Source organism: Ctenopharyngodon idella, chromosome 11 (genome assembly GCF_019924925.1).
Source record: "Ctenopharyngodon idella isolate HZGC_01 chromosome 11, HZGC01, whole genome shotgun sequence".
NCBI classification, from domain to species: Eukaryota; Metazoa; Chordata; class Actinopteri; order Cypriniformes; family Xenocyprididae; genus Ctenopharyngodon; species Ctenopharyngodon idella.
Window position 1 is genome coordinate 28,440,053 of NC_067230.1, and position 22,149 is coordinate 28,462,201.

General features: G+C 36.6%; 3 protein-coding genes across 6 annotated transcripts; 2 read left to right on the forward strand and 1 right to left on the reverse strand.

Moving 5' to 3' along the window:
- The first annotated feature begins 481 nt into the window (after window positions 1–481).
- Window positions 482–3,025, forward strand: svbp (small vasohibin binding protein). Of its 2 annotated transcripts, XM_051912221.1 has the most exons (4): window positions 482–624; window positions 1,268–1,400; window positions 2,354–2,471; window positions 2,546–3,025. In XM_051912221.1, exons 2-3 carry the CDS (start codon window positions 1,290–1,292, stop codon window positions 2,438–2,440), a joined length of 198 nt encoding a protein of 65 aa, XP_051768181.1. In that variant the 5' UTR covers window positions 482–624; window positions 1,268–1,289; the 3' UTR covers window positions 2,441–2,471; window positions 2,546–3,025. The 2 variants fall into 2 exon arrangements, with proteins under 2 accessions (XP_051768181.1, XP_051768180.1); XM_051912220.1 differs by having other exon boundaries at window positions 2,354–3,025.
- Window positions 3,026–5,061: 2,036 nt separating this feature from the next.
- Window positions 5,062–10,420, reverse strand: fbxo2 (F-box protein 2). Of its 3 annotated transcripts, none has more exons than XM_051912217.1 (6): window positions 10,296–10,420; window positions 9,742–9,806; window positions 7,949–8,075; window positions 6,074–6,169; window positions 5,845–5,983; window positions 5,062–5,595 (listed from the first exon to the last, which is right to left on the reverse strand). In XM_051912217.1, exons 2-6 carry the CDS (start codon window positions 9,776–9,778, stop codon window positions 5,461–5,463), a joined length of 534 nt encoding a protein of 177 aa, XP_051768177.1. In that variant the 5' UTR covers window positions 9,779–9,806; window positions 10,296–10,420; the 3' UTR covers window positions 5,062–5,460. The 3 variants fall into 3 exon arrangements, with proteins under 3 accessions (XP_051768177.1, XP_051768179.1, XP_051768178.1); XM_051912219.1 differs by having other exon boundaries at window positions 9,742–9,797; window positions 10,296–10,385; XM_051912218.1 differs by lacking the exon at window positions 10,296–10,420 and adding an exon at window positions 10,073–10,270.
- Window positions 10,421–13,310: 2,890 nt separating this feature from the next.
- On the forward strand, window positions 13,311–22,098 carry phf13 (PHD finger protein 13). Its single transcript, XM_051912216.1, has 5 exons — window positions 13,311–13,492; window positions 14,219–14,259; window positions 15,884–15,985; window positions 18,801–19,491; window positions 19,731–22,098. Exons 2-5 carry the CDS (start codon window positions 14,221–14,223, stop codon window positions 19,955–19,957), a joined length of 1,059 nt encoding a protein of 352 aa, XP_051768176.1. The 5' UTR covers window positions 13,311–13,492; window positions 14,219–14,220; the 3' UTR covers window positions 19,958–22,098.
- The last annotated feature ends 51 nt before the right edge of the window (window positions 22,099–22,149 follow it).

The following is a 22,149-nucleotide window of genomic DNA, read 5'->3' on the forward strand; positions in this document are numbered from 1 at the left end:
CCAGTGGCAACCTGTGAAGCTCTGGTGAACTCCATGCCCAAGAGGGTTAAGGCAATGCTGGAAAATAATGGTGGTCACACAAAAAATATACACTTTGGGCCCAATTTGGACATTTTCACTTAGGGGTGTACTCACTTTTGTTGCCAGCGGTTTAGACATTAATGGCTGTGTGTTGAGTTATTTTGAGGGGACAGCAAATTTACACTGTTATACAAGCTGTACACTCACTACTTTACATTTGTAGCAAAGTGTCATTTCTTCAGTGTTGTCACATGAAAAGATATAATAAAATATTTACAAAAATGTGAGGGGTGCACTCACTTCTGTGAAATACTGTGTGGGTGTGTATATATATATATATATATATATGTGTGTGTGTGTGTGTGTGTGTTATATTAGTTGAGGTAACAGTTTAATTATGAATAAAATAAAATAAAATAAAATAAAACACACATTTGTGTAATTGTACGTTTAAATAAAAACCTTTGAGCCCCTTGAACGAAACGTTAATAGGAACCTTGTAGCTGCTTCATTTTCTAACCGGGTTTATTTATCAGTGACGCCAAACTTGCTAAACCAAACTAGCCTCATCTTTGTTGAATTGTTTTCGTTAGAAATCATAAGGTAAGACTCCCTTAGACCTGTTATTTTCTTCGTTTGTTTGTATTTCTTATAGTTTTCACAGAATGAGTGTGCTGTTTGATAATAAACAATGTCGTTTTACATTTTTGACAGGACTGAGTAGCTATGCTATTTGCCAGAGCTCTTGTGGCTTGTCATTCGAATGAAATGTATTGCACTTATTTTTGTGTATAATAATAATAATAATAATAATAATAAACCTTCCACACATGTGTTATTTAATAATCTATACTAACTGTTTTCAAACTGGTGTCCAGGGACCCACAGGGAATGACAGGAACTTATTAGATGGAAATGTTTAGAGAGAAAAAAACGGTGTTTAAAAGAAAGATTAATGGAAAAATAAGTAAATGAATGAGAGGAAAAAATAATAATACATCTACAGTACATCTAACAGTAGTAGAAAATGAAATAATGTAACTTTAGAAATGTATTCCAAATAATATTTTGACGTTAATAATATTAATTTATCACAGTACATCTACACAATAAACTATATAGATACCTTTTAAATTTTGTCCCTCACATGAGGATCATATTTGGGGGTTTGCGGAAGTTTGAAAACCCCTGATCTGTACTATTATCTGCTTAAAATTTGTGACTTTTTTTGTCCTCTTGATTCCAGATTGTGTCCATCCGTTTTTAAAATGGAGCCAGCATGTCGAAAAGACAAACAGAAACAGCAAACACCGACCCGTGGAGACAGAACGAAACAGAAATCAGCCCAGCAGGAGCTGAAGCAGAGACAGAGAGCAGAGGTGACACTCCCTTTTCATCCTCATATGCTGCTGATGATTATACATAATATAGTCAGATTTGATTGATTTGTGCCTGGAAATCCTGCCTTAAGTTTACCTCTTATGATGGTAATCAAAAAAAGATGGTAATTCAGTTGTGAAATTCACTACCAGTCAAAATGAATATGCTTGTATTGCTTCTATTTTGCAATAATTTTATTACAATTTGAGTGAAAGTTTATTTAAACAATTAATCTACATGTCAGAATGTCTTTGTATTTAGTATGTCATTCTTATAATAGAAAAACATGAACAAAACCTGATGATTATGTTTTGAGAGTTTCAAGGAGCATCTTGTGCTTCAGTGGAAGCTTCTGTTCAAAGTCACATGATCAGTATGATCAGTCACTCGTTTACTTGCATTTAGTGACTTTGAAATAGTGCATACTTAAATATTTCACATTCACGTTGTCATTTCTTTTAAAAGTAAATGCACTACATTTCAAGTTTGGTCAGTACAATTTTTTACAAAATAAATGAATATTTTATTCAGCAATGATGCATTAAATTGACCAGAATTGACAGTAAAGGCATTTATAATGTTACAAAAAGATTTCTTTTTCAAATAAATGCTGTGCCTTTGAACTTTCTGTTCGTCAAAGTATCCTGAAAAAATGCATCCCGGGATATGCAAAGTATCCTGAAAAAACGCATTCCACAAAAATATGAAGCAACACAACTGTTTTCAACTGTTTCTTGAGCAGCAAATCAGCATTAGAATGATTTCTGAAGGATCATGTGACACTGAAGACTGGAGTAAATAGTGCTCAAATAGTGCAGACTTAAATATTTTATATTCGTCATTTCTTTCTTTTAAATGTCAAAAATCCAAAAAATGGTCTCTTGATTTCACTGTGTTTAAATTGCAAATTTCTGATCAATTCATCTCAATCTCTGTTTCTGGTGTATTCCAGATTTACGCCCTGAACAAAGTCATGACTGAACTTGAACAGCAGCAGTTCGAGGCCTTCTGCAAGCAGATGCAGTCACAAGCAGAATGAGAGAAACTCATGTCAGGGCAAACATTCACAGGTTAGGGTTACATTACGATGTTACTACTCATATTTTTGTATTATTGTAAACCATATGATAATCACTTCTTTCAGCCCCCGTCATTTAAACCTAAATGCACCCGCTGGAGAATGCATGGCTGTATTGGTGCACAAACACAGTACTTGAATCTGAGTGTACAATCACATCGCAAACATTGGGTAGTATGTACAAAACCAAAAATATCATAATTTTTATCAGAGAACCACCCTGTGAAAAGACATTCACTTACTCTGTAGGATGTTAAACATCTGTTCAGTTTCATTTTCATTGTTAATTGTAATGTTTTATATGACATGCAATGTTTATTGTCCGGAACGAGTATTACATTATATATGATTGTACAAATCTATTTTTTGACAATTTGCAACCTCTTGACTGAACTGAAAATAAGATACAGTTGTCTCTCTTTTAGTTTATCATTAATTTATTTGTGACATACGATAATAATGGTTTATGTTCCTTTTACCACAAGCAGTTTTTGTTTAAAATTTGGTTATTAAAAATCTTATCTTAAAGAAAAAAAAAAAATTAAATGATTTTCTTCTCTGAGCCTTATTTTCCTGCATCCCACAGTCTATTCGCTGATAGAGGGGCTTTTGTCAAATAAGACAGAAGTCAAATAAGACCCTCTTGAGTTTTTCAGTGCAAAACATGTTACATTCTGACCTGATGTTAGATAATTTTGGGCTTTTCACACTGCACTTAACCCCAGATAATCATCGGGTTACACTTTATTTTAAGGTGTCCTTGTTACAGTGTAATTATACAATTAAGTACAGAGTAATAATAAACTACACATCTACTTCCTATATAATTAGGGTTAAGGTTTGTATTATGGTTAGTTGCATATAACTATGCATAATTGACTGTTATTACTATAGTAACTACATGTAAAAGGTGTAACAGGGACACTGTAAAATAAAGTGTTACCTATCATCATTCTAAACCCTGCTTGTAACTCTGGGTAAAGGAATGTTTCACACTTGTAATTTAAAAGTGGGGTGGGCACCGCTTTTTATGCTGGGAAAACCAGGTTTTGGAGCGTACATTGTGAAACGTCAGTTTATGAATACCCAGGATTAATTGTTGTATAGTATGAGCATTGTGAAATGTGCATAAAGATAACCCAGTAGCCCGTTTACCCAGGGTTTAGAATGACCCAGGGTTAACTATTTCAAGTGTAGAGCCAATGGGTGGAGCTTGATGTCTAGCTCCCCCTCACTGGAAATAATAGGGTGGAGCTAGACGGTCCAACCACACCCTAACCCTATTACTAAATGTAACACCACCCATTAGGTCCACAGAGGTGGCAGTGGAGTAGGCCAAGCTCCACCCATTATGTCCAGAGAGGGGGAGATAGACATCATTTGGAGTGAGCAGTAGCACATTGCCACTTTGAGTTCCTTTAGACACGCCCCTCTCCCTCTTCTCCAATCAGACCTTATAATAATAATTATAACAAGCAGGTGTAAACATATGTACACCAGTAAATACACTACTGTTCAAGTTTGTGGTCAGTACGTTTTTGTTTGTTTTTTTCAAAAGAGATTATTACTTTTATTCAGTAATAATGCATTAAATTGACCAGAAGTGACAGTAAAGGTATTTATGATGTTACAAAAGATTTCTATTTTAAATAAATGCTGTTTTTAAAGGCACACTATGTGAATTTTCACCACTAGAGGTCGCTTATTCAAACAAAGGCGTAGCTTGATCATTAGCTATATAACATGTTAGTTTTGTCGATGAATGTATCCAAACCATTGCTCACTGGTCTAATAAAACATATAATATATTAAAGCATCTTTGGTGTTTCCATGGTTTCTACAAAATAAAATTGGAAACCGAGGGTAGCGCGGGTATGATGTCATTGATAGGTGACGCACAGATACAGTCTGTGTCCTGGTTAAAATAGCTTATTTCTCTGGATTTAAACGTTCTTGGAAACATTTGGGATAATTTAAGTACACATGTCAACAAAATATATAACACTGTTCTAGTGGTTTTTGGATATTTTAATCCAAAAATCTTACATATTGTGCTTTTAACTCTCTATCAAGGAATCCTGGAAAATGTTTCTCTGTTTCCTCAAAAATAGGAAGTAACACAACTGTTTTCAACATTGCTAATGGTAAGAATTGTTTCTTGAGCAGCAAATCAACATAGAATGATTTCTGAAGGATCGTGTGACTGAAGACTGGAGTCATGATACAGACAATTCAGCTTTGATCACAGGAATAAATTACATTTCAAAATTACTGTTTTACTTTTTCTTTTGATCAAATAAATGTAGCCTTGGTGAGCATAAGAGACTTCTTTCAAAAGCAGTGCAACTACAAATGTAAGTTGAATTCTCAGCGGGGACTGTCTTGTGGCACAGATAGTGTGCCTGAGGTCTTTAGATTGGTGGGAGCATTTTAGCCATTTCCTCATCAGACCTGAACTTGTCCTCTTGCAGTTAGATGAAAAGTGCAATTTGATGTTGCCACAGTTTCCAAGTCACAAATGTTTCAATGCAAACCCATAAATGCAATATTACATCATTTGACAAAGGAAGGTCAGGAACAGGTAATGTTTCTGTCATTTGTTTATTGTTATAATTTTTTTATGTGGCATGAGCATGATTTAAACCTATGTAGGTTTTATACCACATTAGAAGATACTAATTGCATATTGAAGCCTCATTTAAAGTGCATTACTAATGTAAGTTAACTCTATGTAGCTTGCAGGAGCATATAGAGGTAGTTAGTGGTTGAATGGAATTAGAAACCTCTAAAGTTCTAAAAAAAAAAATAAAGTAAAATGAATTATAATCTAGTCATACTTTTTTTAATGCCTAGCATTACATGATTAACCTTCTGTTAGTATTACACTTAGTTAGTATTACACTTAGTACAGCATGTGCAAAAATAAAAGCAAGATGCGAGGAAATGTTTTTCAGGTAATCACTCATATTTTTGTCTGATGTTTAGAGGTCTACGGTAACAGAGCTCCCAGTGACTCTCACTCCAAACCAGCCCTGCCAATACTTGGTGTCTTGACCGCCATGTTCAAAAGAGATGAAGCGTAGGCCCGGGCCGTAGTCTGTGAATGTGTGGCTCACCTATGACAGAAGTGATAAAACAGTGTGTTTGCATGCAAAAAGTTGTGTTGAACTGAATTAAAATGGCAGGATTTATAATAAAGAAATACTTGTATGATGTAGAACCTAAATATACCATTGTAGAAATATACTATATTACAATAAACAGCTTTAGGTCACTTTGTTTTCTGTTTTCCTATTCATTTCTTTAAAGCTTTTAAGTGAGTGTGTTAAGTCAAACTGGACTGGACTCAGATTCTGCACTCATACCTTTCTCCAAGAGCAGTCGTCGCAGTCAGGGTCAAGGGTCACTTCATCCGGCTTAAATTCAGTAATGATTTCTTGGCCTTCATCAAGCAGGGACACAGTGAGCTTATAAATGCACCCACAGTCTGTTCGGCCACAGTACCTACACACATGTAAAAAAAAAAATGATTGAATGGACTGTGATGAAATAAAACTCACATAACGCCATTATGTCCACATCATCAAGACTTACCAGTCCTCCACATTGACAGCTGGCTGTGCAATATCTAAATTTTCGGGGTCGTAACCCTCTTCCAGCAAGTCAATCACTTGTCTTTTTAGACAGGGCCTGGAACAGTGGACAGAAATAGACACTGATGTACAAACCCGATTCCAAAAAAGTTGGGACACTGTACAAATTGTGAATAAAAAAGGAATGCAATAATTTACAAATCTCATAAACTTATATTTTATTCACAATAGAATATAGATAACATATCAAATGTTGAAAGTGAGACATTTTGAAATGTCATGACAAATATTGGCTCATTTTGGATTTCATGAGAGCTACACATTCCAAAAAAGTTGGGACAGGTAGCAATAAGAGGCCGGAAAAGTTAAATGTACATATAAGGAACAGCTGGAGGACCAATTTGCAACTTATTATTTCAACTGGCAACATGATTGGGTATAAAAAGAGCCTCTCAGAGTGGCAGTGTCTCTCAGAAGTCAAGATGGGCAGAGGATCACCAATTCCCCCAGTGCTGCGGCGAAAAATAGCGGAGCAATATCAGAAAGGAGTTTCTCAGAGAAAAATTGCAAAGAGTTTGAAGTTATCATCATCTACAGTGCATAATATCATCCAAAGATTCAGAGAATCTGGAACAATCTCTGTGCGTAAGGGTCAAGGCCGGAAAACCATACTGGATGCCCGTGATCTTCGGGCCCTTAGACGACACTGCATCACATACAGGAATGTTACTGTAATGGAAATCACAACATGGGCTCAGGAATACTTCCAGAAAACATTGTCGGTGAACATAATCCACCGTGCCATTCGTCGTTGCCGGCTAAAACTCTATAGGTCAAAAAAGAAGCCATATCTAAACATGATCCAGAAGCGCAGGCGTTTTCTCTGGGCCAAGGCTCATTTAAAATGGACTGTGGCAAAGTGGAAGACTGTTCTGTGGTCAGACGAATCAAAATTTGAAGTTCTTTTTGGAAAACTGGGACGCCATGTCATCCGGACTAAAGAGGACAAGGACAACCCAAGTTGTTATCAGCGCTCAGTTCAGAAGCCTGCATCTCTGATGGTATGGGCTTGCATGAGTGTGTGTGGCATGGGCAGCTTACACATCTGGAAAGGCACCATCAATGCTGAAAGGTATATCCAAGTTCTAGAACAACATATGCTCTCATCCAGACGTCGTCTCTTTCAGGGAAGACAGCATTTTCCAACATGACAATGCCAGACCACATACTGCATCAATTACAACATCATGGCTGCGTAGAAGAAGGATCCGGGTACTGAAATGGCCAGCCTGCAGTCCAGATCTTTCACCCATAGAAAACATTTGGCGCATCATAAAGAGGAAGATGCGACAAAGAAGACCTAAGACAGTTGAGCAACTAGAAGCCTGTATTAGACAAGAATGGGACAACATTCCTATTCCTAAACTTGAGTAACTTGTCTCCTCAGTCCCCAGACGTTTGCAGACTGTTATAAAAAGAAGAGGGGATGCCACACAGTGGTAAACATGGCCTTGTCCCAACTTTTTTGAGATGTGTTGATGCCATAAAATTTAAAATCAACTTATTTTTCCCTTAAAATGATACATTTTCTCAGTTTAAACATTTGATATGTCATCTATGTTGTATTCTGAATAAAATATTGAAATTTGAAACTTCCACATCATTGTATTCCTTTTTTATTCACAATTTGTAGTGTCCCAACTTTTTTGGAATCAGGTTTGTACGATTGATGAATGAACATACACCGAAACACAAGCAGGGACAGTGTAGAGTGAAACACACATAGATCCTTTATTCACCCGGTTCTTTTAAAGACAAAAAAACGCCCTTATTTTCCTCACTCTTGTCTATTTAGAAACCATTCGTTCTCTCTTACTCAAAAGAGGTGCAGAAGTATTTAGTGATTGAGTCATCAATGTAAATGTGTCCGCAGTCCCCCGGCATGTCCTCGGTCCGCCACTGGTCGCCTCCATTCTCTGTCAACTCCCAGTGATCCAGATCATCTAGTGAAAATACATGCGACAACATATCAGATATTTAGGTGGCTGAAGTACTGATCTGATCATTTTATTTAGCAAAAGGATAGCTGTAATGTGCAATGTGCAAATGAGTTGTACTTCCTCTGAAACTACTATTTCATTTAATCAGCATTTTTATATTCTTTTGTGTTATGTGTGCAGTATGACATCATTTTAAAGGTGCAGTAAGCAATTTCTGAGAAACACTGTTGAAAGTGGATCAAACAGAGCAGCACAACATACTTGTAGCCAATCAGAAGTAGAACCCGTGTTAATATTAGAAAAGCTTTCCAGTGCTGGAAAGACCTAAGTTTGCTTTGTTTCTGCTCTATACATGAATAACATTGGTTTTGCTATGTTTATGTTTCACAGAACTGATGTATGCTGTTGTAGTAATGTTAGCTAAAGTAACAGGACAGTTTTGATTGTCATTGTTTGTCTGGAGCTAGGGGGTATTCCAGAAAGCAAGGTTAACTTATCGTCACATAAAACCTGAACTCTTGGTTGATTAACCTAACCTTGCTTACTCAAGGTATGCAGGTTCTGGAGTAAGTTCAGTCAACCCGGAGTATGAGTTAACAGTAATTCAAGAGTTAACGGTGACCACATAAAGACATTCTCAACTGAACGCTGAATCCAGGAGACATTATGGAAATGGACGCTAAGAAGAAACGTGGCATACTTCTTCTTTTGTTTAATGGCGTTTTACAGTCTTAGTGCATATCACCACCTACAGGGCAACTGTGCAATCATTTTTTTATCTGGTCTTTTAATCTTTCTTTAATCAGTTTTTTATTAATGTAAACAAGAATTATATTATTTGTTTGATGCTAAATATGTAAATTAAATTGACCTATCTGCATTTTATTATAGAAATTTTCATTCAAAAACCGTTTGCTATGGCTACTTACATACCCTGAAAGTTACCTCCGTTTTTGAAACTGAACGTTGAGATTATCTGCTTACTCTGAGTAAACTTGCCCAGGTATGTCGCATAGCCTGCTTTCTGGAGAGCCCCGCAGGTGTGCTGCTGGCGACTAATAACAACTCTTGCTTGTATATACTCTTGTGTACTTTATTCGTTCACCATCTTCGTTTTATTTTTTGCGAAGCATTATTTTGCTTCACTTCAAATATGAAAAAGAGACATCCACTCTTGCATTGCATGTTGGAGATTTTTGGGGGCGGAGCAATGAAGGGAGGGGTGTGTTTCTTTTGGTAGATTTCAAATGTCAACAGTGTTTCTCAGAAATCACTTACTGCACCTTTAACAAACCTCATGGAATATTTGTACTTTTAAAAACTAATTTGTCACACTACAGGGCTGTTGTGTACTGCTAAAGGTGATTAAAATGATGACAAGTTGTTTTCCCTTGTGCATTGTAACCTAAAATCTACCTAAAAGTTTGGGGTTATCAGTGTTGAAAACAGTTGTGCTTCTTAATATTACTTTTGAAACCGTAATACATTTTTTAGGACTCTTTAATGAGTAGAAAGTTCAAATGAACAGCATTTATTTGAAATAGAAACATTTTATAACATTAGAAATGTCTTTACTGTCACATTTGATCAATTTAATCCATCCTTGCTAAATAAAAGTATTATTCTCCTAAAAATGCAGTGCAAATAAATATATATAAATATAACTTACCATCTCCATTAGGATTTTTTAGAAGGTTTCGAGACATTTTGTTAAATCTGCTTTTCCTGTAACCACTCAAGAGAGAAAAAGGAAAGATAAAACAGTGCAAAGAGGGACACTTTTTACAAATAATAAACTGTTAGTTGCTGTGACTTTTGTATTTTGTATCTTTTAAACATCAGCAATCCTTTCTATCATTCATACGCCTAAGGTCGATTCCATTTTCTGGATCCCACAGTAGTGCCTGATGCATTTCAGGACATTCATCGCCAGGAAACCATTGTGAAAGAATGCATAAATTAAAGCCCACTATCAATGCAGTGCTAAAGCGGACATTCACCTAAAGCAGTAGTGTTCCTTTTCATTTGAATGAGAGGCATTTGATAGGTAAAAAACAGCGTATACATGAGCTCTAGCTTAGCTCTTGGCAGTGAGCGGACTCATGTTTCTTGCTGACACGTTCAGCATAAGGAAGAGGTCTCTGCGCATAGATATAGTAAAGTAAATGTATCACAGCACACGCATAAAAAGGCAACGAGTCATATAAATAGTCCAGTACTTACAGTAAGAGTCCGTCTACTCAGTCGAGCCCAGTGCTGCGTGTGTTTGATGGGTGGGAGCTTCCTGTAATCCGATCCCTCTGCAGAACTTCTCTGGTTGGCAGAATGAGGCACATGGGCCGTCCTGCATCAGCAGCAATATTCACCCCTGACACTTCTGCACAGCACAGCACGGCACATGTGCACATTAGCACAAAATGTCACTCATTTTACCGAGGAAAACCACAGCTGTCATACAGAAAACAGAAGCTTCAACAGCCAATTCTTCAAGGGTGGAGAGAATTATAATAATCAAGCCTTGTCAAAACCTCTTTTTTGTTTCTATCTACTTATTACTTATTTACTCAGTACTGTTACATTAACGTTACAAATATGTGCAAAAAAAAAAAATTACTTACAGTTTGTGATGCGGCTGCTGATTCAATACAGTTCGTCTTTCAACAAAAGTTTCTTTGCGAACTCTATATTACACTGTGCCTCATTTACAAAGCAAAATGCTCCGAACAAACATAATTCTCTGACGTGATCCGGGATGGCCATTAAAATATACTATCCACTTGTTTCCAGAGGTGTAAAGAGTACCTGAAAACCATACTTGAGTAAAAGTACAGATACCTTACATCGAAAATGACTCCATTACAAGTTACAAGTAACCAATTCCAATACGACTTGAGTAAAAGTCTTAAAGTATCTGATTTTAACAGTACTTAAGTATTTTACTCGTACTGAATGTAGGCTCAGAGATGCACTAGTCCTGAGAGACTGCCAGTGAAAATAAGAAACAATTGATTTGTAAGATGAGAAATCAAGTTTATTTTCTAAAATCAAAATAAAACTGAACACTTCAGTATTGCAATAAATCAAGGTCGACACAACAACCTTTTAAACGTCTACAAACTCTCAAGTCTCAGTTAAGCTCAAGTGCACAAAAAGGTCATAAGTAAACCAATATCCTTCAAAAGGTCTTGTCAATATAGCGGATAAATAAAACAATGTTAAGTAAAATTAAATAGTCAAAGTCTACTGCACGTGCTGGTTTGAGCCTCATCGCCAACTGCAGTCATTTCCTATTCTCAAAAATCAAACACCTGCGATCAGCAACTACCTGCTAATGCACTCACATTCACGTAAAGTAGCCTTGTTGACAAGTTTGGGTGAGTAAAGGCAAAATGCACAAGATATAGTACCTTCAATTCACTTAGATGGTGATATCGCTTCATTATATCAGAAACAAACTGCTTCAGAAAAAGTTAGGTGCCATGCAAAATGTAATTTGTAATTGCATTACTCATCACAAATGTAGTGGAGTAAAAAGTACAATTACTTGTTCAAAAATGTAGTCAAGTAGAGAGTAAAAGTTGCCAATATCTTTGATACTCAGAAAAATACTTATGTACAGTAACTAATTACATTTACTCAAATACTTTACATCTCTGCTTGTTTCCGAAGCTGGGGTACATTTCGAGTCTGTACAAAGACACAAATAATGTGTCAAAGCGCTCTTTCTTTCACTCTTCCATTTGTCTTGTTGTCGACAGACTCAAGTGCGTGGAGTATGTCAGAAACTAAATGCGCATATGTATACTGTATCAGTGTAGACAGAGTCAGCGATTTTAATGGGTTCTATTTGCTTTTGACGACATGTCAAAAGGTAGACAAATGTCAGCCATTAAGCTACTGAGTGCTAGTGGGCGGGGCCTATGGTGCAATGATGCATAACTATTCGTCAATGTCTTGCTCTGGAGGCAGTCATATGCAAATGTATTTGCCAATGTGACGTCACAGATCCCACAATATCAAAATGAGCTGTTTTTGGGGCTTGATTAAGTAAATGCTTTGTTTTTAATGAGAAGGATGTTTTAAGCTATGAAACTTGTGGGATGTTTTATTGGTACAAAGACCTCTCATATGTCAAAAGATCAAGGCAAATTTGATTTCACATGTCATGACTCCTTAAAGTTTTTTTTTTTAGTACGTTTTGCAAAAATATATTTGCATAATGGAAGAACGATTCATATTTGCAAGTATTACTAACAAATACAGAATTATATTATTAAATGAGACATTTATTTGAGATTAGTTACCTGAGACAGACTTAATATCTTAAGTAATTTGATTTGCATGTAATTGTAGTGTGTGCACCTGCTTATAAATGTTTTTTTTTTCTTTTCATACTTATGTTTTACTTTTATAATTACTATAATTTGTTTAAAATGACCCCATGTGAAATAATGTAATACAGTAATGCTAATAAAACTTTTGAGATTAATTGAATTGGTCAGATGAAAGAATGTTTTCCTTTGAGCTGATCGTTCAGCTGTCATTTAGCTATTTCAATTAAAATGTTAAATGATGAATGAATGTTATTTTATTTTATTTTTGTATTGTTGAATCTGTTTTTTTTTTTTTTTTTTTAATGTTTTTAATGATTTTGTCAATGTAAACACCTTGAGTCCAACACAAATTTGGTCCAAAACAATGAAGTGTATTTCATTCATTCAAAGGGAAAATGATGGTAAAGTGAGAACCTACCCCTTTATATATTTTATTATATAAATAAATATGAATTTATTGTTCACAAAATATGTGTAAATATACGTTTAAATTAGACTGTATGCGTAATGTGTTTAGACTGCAGTGCTAGGCAAGTGGTACATTACTTGACCTTTTCTGCTAATATTTATTGCGGTATTTTTTTTATTTTTTTTTTAAATAATAATCTAAACATAATCTGACAAAGAGTTAAAGTGTAAAATAAATGTAAAAAAATATTGTTCTGTAGTTCTACTTCAAGTTTAGATACTCAAGTCACAGACATTTAACAGTAACAAACTTATTTTGTTTTGTTTGAAAAGTCTGTTTGTGCTAGATTTCTTTAAAATAAATGTCACTTGGTTTGATTTTTTGTTATCTAATGTCATTCTAAGTGTATAATATACACATTTTAAGTGTATATTATTTTTCTGACCTGTAAACTGACCAGTAAATGGGCGATTCATATGAATCAAAGGGGGACTTTTATTTTGGCAAATGAGCAGCTCTGTCTGTCTGGGTTTCACCCATCACATCTTCATCACATTCGGACATATATCATCACTGTTTTCCATCACTCCTGCCACTGTCATCGCCTGTTTTTCGATCCAGGATAATTATCCGCCCTTTTACCGTCGTGTGGTCCACTATCTGTGTTTCAGCAGCAGGTAAACGTGAATAAAACATCATAAACACAAACATCAGTCACAACAATGTTAGCATGACGGCTAGCCAATTAGCAACTTCCAGCAGGGGAAGAAAAAAGTGGATCAACTTTTGTTTAAAGACATTACAGTTCGAGCTAGATGAGGATTTAGATGTGTAATCTTGGATATTGGTCATAATTGGTGTGTTATGTATGATATAGTGTTATTAAACTTAATAGATCATGCCTGTAGTGCTAGCAGGCTAAATGAGCTCGAGGACTGCCCATCAAAAAGATTAAAAATCATATATATATATATCTTTTTTTCAATAAAACAACCCATAAACATTTCATACCTGTCATTTGATGTGAAGATGAATATATAAAGTAGTCAGAGGAGTTGAATGTGTTTTTTCACTAGCTGTGGAGATACGTGACGTGACTCTGTGCATTATATAATCTCATAAATTAATTTTAAGACTTTCTCATTAGTCTAAAAAGATTCATCTATTTAGTGATCGATTAAACTGAACAGTTAATCTAAGGTTTTTAAATAACTGTTTGGTCCAGTCAGATGTTATCATAACTGATAGCATGCACATTATGCATCATTAAAAGTGCAAACAGTGAAGTTTAATTCGATATAATTGTATTTTGTGTGTTATTGTGACGTTATATGTGTCATGATGTGAGTCGCATGTGGTAGAAAATGTGATCATAAACTAAAACAGTTTTTTTCACATTATAGAAATGGACAACAGCTCGACGACTTGTCCGTTTGACACACAGGTAAAAATATTTTGATTTTCTAATTTTATACCTAGGTATGTTTTTTTTTTTTTAATTAATATTGTTTTAGATGATGGTGGTGTGTTGTCTTCTCAGTATTTCTGCATGAATATATTTTTTATTAATCCTCGTTGCATGTGTAGTTCAATATAGGCTTGCCTCGTTTAAAACTGTATGCAATGTATGATCATCATCACATCGAAAATATGTAAATATCTTATTATTTTAGTGCTTTTACTTATTTACCAGTTTGATCTCTGGTATTAACTAAAATCATCAAAGGAGGTGTCATTGTTTTTAGGCTATCTCATTAGCATTGGCTGGCTATCTCATTAGATGCGGTTTAGGTTGATTAAAATAAAGGAGATCGGAGTCGTTTTTACTTAAAACATGTAGTTTTGTCGATGCAACAGACGTTTTAGTATATCAGGCGAATTCACATCGGTGTCGATCTTGTAACTGAATGACGGTGATGTACCGTTTACTCGTAGTTGTCAATATGTCGAATATTTGCACAGTTGACAGAGCCAGTGCGCGAATGCGCATGCGCGCACATTGCTTCACTCCCCCAACCTCTGGTTGGGAAAGTAAAGCACTGCTTTCATTAACTAGAGTTAAAAGTACGTGGTTCTTTTTTAATATATTGAAAATTTTAGAAAAAGTACCCATCCACTTTTTCACCTGCTTTGGTTCTGGAAGTTTTCCACAGGGATTTAAAACCATGAACCAAACCAACCAGCTACAAGGTGAATTAACATTAAATATTTTGATTAGAAGGAAAAAAACTGGCCTTATTTGTTTTTTGTGATTCTCTGGTGGAGATTTCATTCCAGAATCGTGGGTCATGTAGTTTTGACCAGGAATTCTGTTAACATGACTATTTTAAAAATAAGATAATGTGGGCTGATGGCTTCAACAAAAGCAATGATCATCAATTAACAACCTCACAGCAGTTAGTCTGTCTTTAAAGGGTTATAGTTTATTGTTAAAAATCTGTTCCCCTGTGGAAAAAATGTATGGGATTTTTTGTTTCATAACCTGTTGCACTCTATATACAGAAACAAATACAAGTAAGCTGTTCTATGTTGATTCTCCTGAAAAGTGTAAAAACCTAGACTTTGTAATCCATTAAAATCATTGTGTTTGTTTGAACATCACGACCAGCCCAACACAGCAGTGACTCAACTAATGGCCTTGTGTTTGGGGTGGGACTACCTGTTTGAAAGTAGTCATTAGTTGTTGTTGTTGTTTTTTTTTTTATCCATTTGGTGACGTTAGTGATGCAGAAATGACACATTGCAACTAATGTAATCTAATGTAAAAAGTTGTTTTGTTCCACGTTTCACACTTTCAAACTTGGTTTAACATGGTGCGTAATAGTGCTCTGTGATTGTAAAAATTGCATGAATATTTAATGAGGCCGCATTGCTTAGTTTCTGATTGGCTGTCTTTTGCTTAACATTTAGCACTGCAATTTGGGCATAATCTAATGCTAAAAGTTATGTTAATCGATCCTTTAAAAGGTGTGAAATGGTGCTTTAAAAGTGGTATTATACTTTTTTTTGTTTTTTAAAAGGTTATGCTGAAATGACTACTTTCATTATTGACTCTGTTTTTATTGCAGGGCTACAGTTCAACATTTAAGCGGAAACGGACAGTGGAAGATTTCAACAAGTTCTGCACGTTTGTGCTGGCATATGCTGGTTATATTCCATATCCACAGGAGGTGAGTATTATCATGTCTGTCTTAGTGATGTAACTGTGAGGAGATTGTGGTAAAAATGATACTTACTGTGCTTGTACGTTTGCTAGAAAGTGCTGTCAGTGTTGCAGGGTGAAGCGGCCTTGCTTTTCTTCAAGATCGCTCAACGATCTGACACATCCGACCTCCAGAGGTTCCTATCCTTGGCAGTGGTGTAGCACTGGGTGCTTTTTCTTTTTTTTTTTTTTTTTTGGTGGCACGACCCCTTATGAGCTGCTTTGCTGCTGACGCTCTTGTTTGATCCACAGAAATGGTGGTGGCTCTTATGTCACGGCCGCTGAGAGACATCTCCCTCCAAAAAAACCTCAGCCCTCCCTCCCAGGGTAAGAGGGCCACTCCAGTCTCCTCATTCTCATCTCAGACCCTGTCTCTAAGTGCCATTCTTCACAACAGCAGTGTGTGTGCATCCACAAACACTTCGGTTTCAGGTCTTCCCTTTAATGGATCCTTCAAATGGATGGAGGCTAAATCGAGGAAACTCTGTTGCAGGGAAATGCATGAGGGCCGATAATAGCTCCAAGTGTTCCAAAACCTAGTGAGCTGTCTTGCTGTCTGCTGTTTACATAGGCCGCTGCCTTCTAAGGGAGCATCCTAACTGCTGAAATAAAGTGCATGGGACACTCAACTCTCAGTTGACACTTGCATGTTGTTTAAAATGAAATAATGTAACAAATATTGGGTAAAATAGGGCGCCAAATAGTCAGTGAGGATAAATGTCACAATAACATGGTGGCACCCAGGTAGATGTACTCAGTTAATGATAAACATTCACTTTTAAGTAAATAAAAAGCAGTGGAGAGTCAAACTTATGCTTTATGATAATAAAACCAGTTTGTTAAATATTTATTGAAATCGTTGTGTAAAACCCAGTGAATTATTTGTCTTTTTTGTTGACAGTCAAACTGACAAAATGGTATACTTTAATTTTTATTTCCAAGTCATCTTCAGAGCACTTTATGGTTAGAAGTTGCCGATATCTAGTGGAAATACAAAGTTCTGTCATGAAACTCTAGATAGCACAGGCTGATAGGTCCTTAACTTAATCTGCTTGCAATCGCATCATTCTCTATAGGGCACAGCTGATTGGCTCCTGCTGTATCAGTAGCCAATGAGCTAGCTGCTCAACATTCAAATACTTGGTCAGCATTTGCCTTAGCAGTGCAGCGCGCTTTCAGAAACCCTTCACCTTCCCCAGCTCCACCTGTATAGATCTGCTACGGGTAATTCATGCATGCTATATTGTAGAGCAGCAGCATGTCTTACTTGCTCACAGCAGCGTGTCCTGTATGTATCGGCAGTAGCAAGTCCCGTACTTGCTCTGCAGCAGCAGCGTAGCTGATCTGTTCTGCCAAGACCAAACATATCAACATTGTCATATCCATTACCATGCCAAACACTCCTTGAGTTTTCATGACAGAAATATCCTACTTTAGGCTTTTGGTCTGCCATGTTGATTGAGCTTGTTGCAGTGCATTCTGGTTGCGTTTTCTTTGCGAAGATATTTTTGAAGCTAGCACTTTTTGGAACAGCTTTTATGCCAACATATGCCTGCTGTCTGAAATGATGTCTAGGTAGGCAACTCACTATGTTTTGGAACAGCTAGTGCATTCATAATGTGTTTTCACATCCTTTCAGCTTATAGAGTCTGTTTTCAGAAAGATCATTTATTCTTTATTTGCTTACTACTTGCTTTGTTTTCGCAGGCTACTCAGCACAAAGGAGACATAGCACTTCATAGCACACGAATAATGATGGCTTTAATAACAAAGAAACAAACAGTAAATGAGGGTATAAACAAAAGTAAGTGTAGACAGAGATGGACCCGTGAGAAATGCTCCAAAATAATCCACCATTGATGTGGGATCCATGTGTTTCTGAGCTCATTAGTCGTGACCAAGAAAGCTGATTAAGGTTTGACAGCAAAATGAGGGGGAGGATTTTAAATTCTCTGAACATACAGTGGAAGTTCATAAACCTGCCATTTGTGTGCCTTATTTTTACAGCGTGCAGTCACTCTCGGATTTCATTGTGCAGGCGCTTGCATTTCTGATGACCCGTAATTTATATTTTTCTTAGGTGGTAGCCATTAACTTTAGGAGTGACTCAACAAGAGCATTGCTTGGCACTTTGCTTCTCTTACCCTGGTTTGTGATAGACTTTTTTTTTTTTTTTTTTTTTTTTTTTTACCAGTCAGTGTCTGTTGGCGTTAATGTACTTTTTTCATGAAATTGTTTGGCTTTTAGTGCTAAAACACTGGTGATTGATCTAATAAAGAATTGCTGAGATTTTCACTATTACATGTTCTTACATTTTAGCCTTCATCAGACTCAAAATATATCCCACACACTACTCAAACTCACATCATTATGAAATTTTATTAACAATGTTTCTGTCAGTCGACCTTCCTCAGGCTTGAGCAAACCAATGCACCTATAAATGATTCAGGTGTGCGAGACACTATTTTTTTCTGTTTAGTCTTTATCAGACTACAAAATGTGAAATGTTCCATCTTAGAGAGCTTGATTTGTTGTAAGTAGGCATTTTCATCTTGCGCCAGTGTGGTCTGCATTTCTTGTCATTACAAATATTGCACCATAACCAGCAGGATTTGCGCGTGTGGGAGATTTTCTGTTTATTAATTTCACCATAAGTCTTATTGAAACATGCAGTGAAGTTATTTGGTCACTGTTTGCTCATCTTCAGACTTCAGACCGATGTTTCATTCCAAGAAATTCAGTGCATTGGTGGTTAAAATAGTGTTTTTTATTGCTGTCCACAGGAGGCACATTTGAGGAACAGCTCTAGTCCTCCTAACAGCACCGGCAGCACTGCAGACAGTGACGGATGGGAGAATCAGAGGCTGGGCTGTGGCCTCTCGTCTCCGGACGAGCCCCCACCCAAAAACCGCAAGAGCTTCGCTGGATTCAAGAGACCCGCGAGCGAGGATTCAGAGCCCCAGAAGCGTCCTAAGTCAGCAGGTCTTCTCCTGGAGGGTCGATCGAAGGCCGACAAGGTGAAAAAGAAGAAGAAGAAGCTGAGGAAGTGTAAGGATGAGGAATTGAGATCTTTCGCTCCATTTACTCCTGCCAGTGCTGAAGGTGAGATCGCCAATCTTGGATGTACCATCAAAGAAGAACCAGAAGATTACCTCAGCATCTCTGTACCCACCGCTGGTATGGGTAGGGACCAGCCTACGCACACTGGCACATGTTCAAAACCTGCCTCTAGTTCACCAGGCACCGCAACGTGCAAAGAGGAGCCTGATATTGGCCTTCCATGCTGGGACGGTTTTAAAAGTTCAGGTCCAGAGTCGGAGGATGTCGAGAAACCCTCACAAACTAAAGAAGAGTCCGTAGTCTTGAAAGTTGAAGGATTTCCTGGTAAAAGGACTGTGGTCCGCCAGGGAAAACAGGTGGTATTTAGAGATGAGGATGGATCGGCAGACGATGAGGACATCATGGTTGATTCAGGTAAGCAGAAGGTTTCCTCTTGTAGTTTGCCATTTTCAAAAGTAGTTCGTAATCGTATATATTGTAATATGATTGTAATTAAAATTGCTTCCTCTTGGAGTTTGGCATTGTCAAAAGTAGATCGCAGTCGTATTACGATATGTACCATTGCGGTCACAATCACTTCCTCTTGGAGTTTGGCATTGATAAAAGTAGATTGCAAACGTATATATTTGAATTTACTGTCTTTCTCTTTGCAGATGATGACTCTTGGGACCTAGTGACATGTTTCTGCATGAAGCCGTTCGCCGGGCGGGCAATGATCGAATGCAACCAGTGCAACACCTGGATCCACCTTTCATGTGCCAAAATCCGCAAGTCTAACGTCCCAGAGACGTACATCTGTCAGAGGTGCAAAGACTCGAAGTTTGACATTCGTCGTTCCAATCGCTCACGAGTGGGCTCTCGAAAACACCTTCTCGACTGATGCCGCTCTTCTCGTTCTGCCCATCCACACGTACAGAAACTCATAAAAATGTCTTCTTGAAGACGAGACTCAATGAGTACGGAAGAGGAAGGGCTCGCTGACCTACCTGTGTCACTTTTTCTGTTCCCGTTTTTAATATTTCTCACCTTCCTAAATGTTTGCGTCAGGCAATCAATACTCAGACAAAGCTTTAATGAGAGCAGATTTCCGCCGTATGGACGGCTGGAGATGTGACGGTACACACCAGAAGGTATTACGCTGTGCTGCAAAGAAGGGATTGGGGTGTCGGATTGCACTTTTTTTTTTTTTTTTAAGAACAAAGTGATAGCTAGAGATGCCCCTTTGAACCCATAGGTTTCAAAACTATGTGTATTTGTTAAAGTATGTATATTATATGAAATAACCATAAGATATTAGTGTTCAAGGTGTTTAGACTCATCATTTTGTGTGGATCTTTTCTGGGACCCCCAAATGTGTATGAGGCGAAGAGTTCTGTTTGTTGGATAATGTTTATCGAAGTTTTCATCAGCAGTCGCTGATGCTTTGGAGTGAAACATCAGAAACGGTTCATGCTACATTGTGGTGTTTTTTCTTTTTAAAGAACATGGAAACAAATTGGTGACAACAAGAGACTATATGTGTCATTTTGATTTATAAAGCCTGATAATTCCTGCTTTTTCTGCCCTTTATTGAACAATTTGCATGTTGTAATTTTTTGACTAAACAGGTTGATATTTTTTTCATGTCTTTTTTTTTTTTGCATTTAGGTGTCAAATACTTTAATTATGTGAATTATGTGAAAGTCGTTACAGGTTAGGGAAGGGATATTTTTACTGGGTGAATCTCAGAATCTTACAAAACACATCCTGGTCACATTTCACCTCATTTTTATATATATTTTAAATGTTCCTAAAAATAGTATTAATTTATGCTCTAATGCTGTTTTTAGGAACATTTACATTTTTTTTTTTTTTTTTCAAATTCAAGTAATGTTTCTGGGTATTTTGCTTTTATTCCAATTATTCTCAGTGGTGATTCCATTTTATTGTTGTGACTGTAAGAAAGTAACTTTTCCTTTTTTTTTTTTTTTTTTGTCATGAAAATAGTCACATTTTGTGATGAAATATTACCCGGGCGTGTTCTTGTCAGGTTCTGTGAGATTTACTTAACTGCCAAAAGGAAAAGCATTTTTTTTTCCCTGTATATGCTGAAATCTTACGGCTTACTTAGTAGTATTCATATTAACATTCAAAGCACTGTACTAGTATGTTTGGTCTACAAATCTTGGCTTTTCAAAACTCGCTGGCAGAGCTTTTAATAGAAGGAATCATTCATGAGGGTGTATTTCTTGCTAACCACTGTGACCGGTCTAACCTGGTTATTAATCGATGAGTCTTTCATGTTCATAGGCATGCTCAGATAAAAATGTTGTGTCCTATTAGCTGTTCCACTCCCATCAAAAAACTTTTGTTTCTTGAGGACATTAGGTTTTTTTTTTTTTTTTTTTAAATCTCATGTGAGTTGATGTCATTTCAGAATGTACTGTTCTGATTGATGATATAAACATTGCAGAGAAGATAATTTATCTGGCACCTTCAGTATGGATATTTTCAGAACCGTTTGGTATATGTTAATGTCAAATTAAGACAAATATTGTTCATAGTTGTGAAATTGGCCTGGTTTTATTTTCTAACGAGTCAGTGGACAGTTTCCACAGTGATATTTTTGGGATGCATATTGAAACTGGATATTCTTTAAACACTTACTTTGGGTACAATTTATCTTCCCATCTGAGGACATACTGGGAAATTTACAGGCCTGGATTAAACAAGCTAGCTTTTCATTGTTTTGTGGGAAAAAAGTGTCGCTTGTAAATTTAATTGCTTATGTTGGTGCTTTCTTTTTTTGTAACCATTTATTTAGGGTTCATGGATGATGGTTCTGTACATTTTGTTTTGTACAATCATGTTTATGTAGTATGATGTTAATATTTCAGGGCTGTTTGTGCGCGCGAGAGAAGAACCGCTAAAGTTTGAGCTTGCACTGTTACGCTGAGGGATAAAGACTGAGTCCAATGAAAAGAAAGAGAGATGTTTCTGTGAAACTTCATGTAAACTGTTGTAAATAAATAGATGATTTTATGTGAGCCATGTCATTCTTATGTAGAAACTGTAAAATATATCTAAAGAAAA

What these genes read in the sequence shown, in the direction of transcription:
- svbp (XM_051912220.1), top strand. Translation starts at nt 1,290, where the DNA reads ATGGAGCCAGCATGTCGAAAAGACAAACAGAAACAGCAAACACCGACC. An exon ending in AGCAGAGACAGAGAGCAGAG is followed by an intron (nt 1,401 to 2,353) that starts GTGACACTCCCT and finishes GGTGTATTCCAG; the next exon opens with ATTTACGCCCTGAACAAAGT.
- phf13 (XM_051912216.1), top strand. Translation starts at nt 14,221, where the DNA reads ATGGACAACAGCTCGACGACTTGTCCGTTTGACACACAG. An exon ending in CTTGTCCGTTTGACACACAG is followed by an intron (nt 14,260 to 15,883) that starts GTAAAAATATTT and finishes TTTTTATTGCAG; the next exon opens with GGCTACAGTTCAACATTTAA. An exon ending in ATATTCCATATCCACAGGAG is followed by an intron (nt 15,986 to 18,800) that starts GTGAGTATTATC and finishes TGCTGTCCACAG; the next exon opens with GAGGCACATTTGAGGAACAG.
- fbxo2 (XM_051912217.1), bottom strand. Translation starts at nt 9,778, where the DNA reads ATGTCTCGAAACCTTCTAAAAAATCCTAATGGAGATG. An exon ending in AAAAAATCCTAATGGAGATG is followed by an intron (nt 8,076 to 9,741) that starts GTAAGTTATATT and finishes TATTTTCACTAG; the next exon opens with ATGATCTGGATCACTGGGAG. An exon ending in TACTTCTGCACCTCTTTTGA is followed by an intron (nt 6,170 to 7,948) that starts GTAAGAGAGAAC and finishes CCACTGTTCCAG; the next exon opens with GCCCTGTCTAAAAAGACAAG.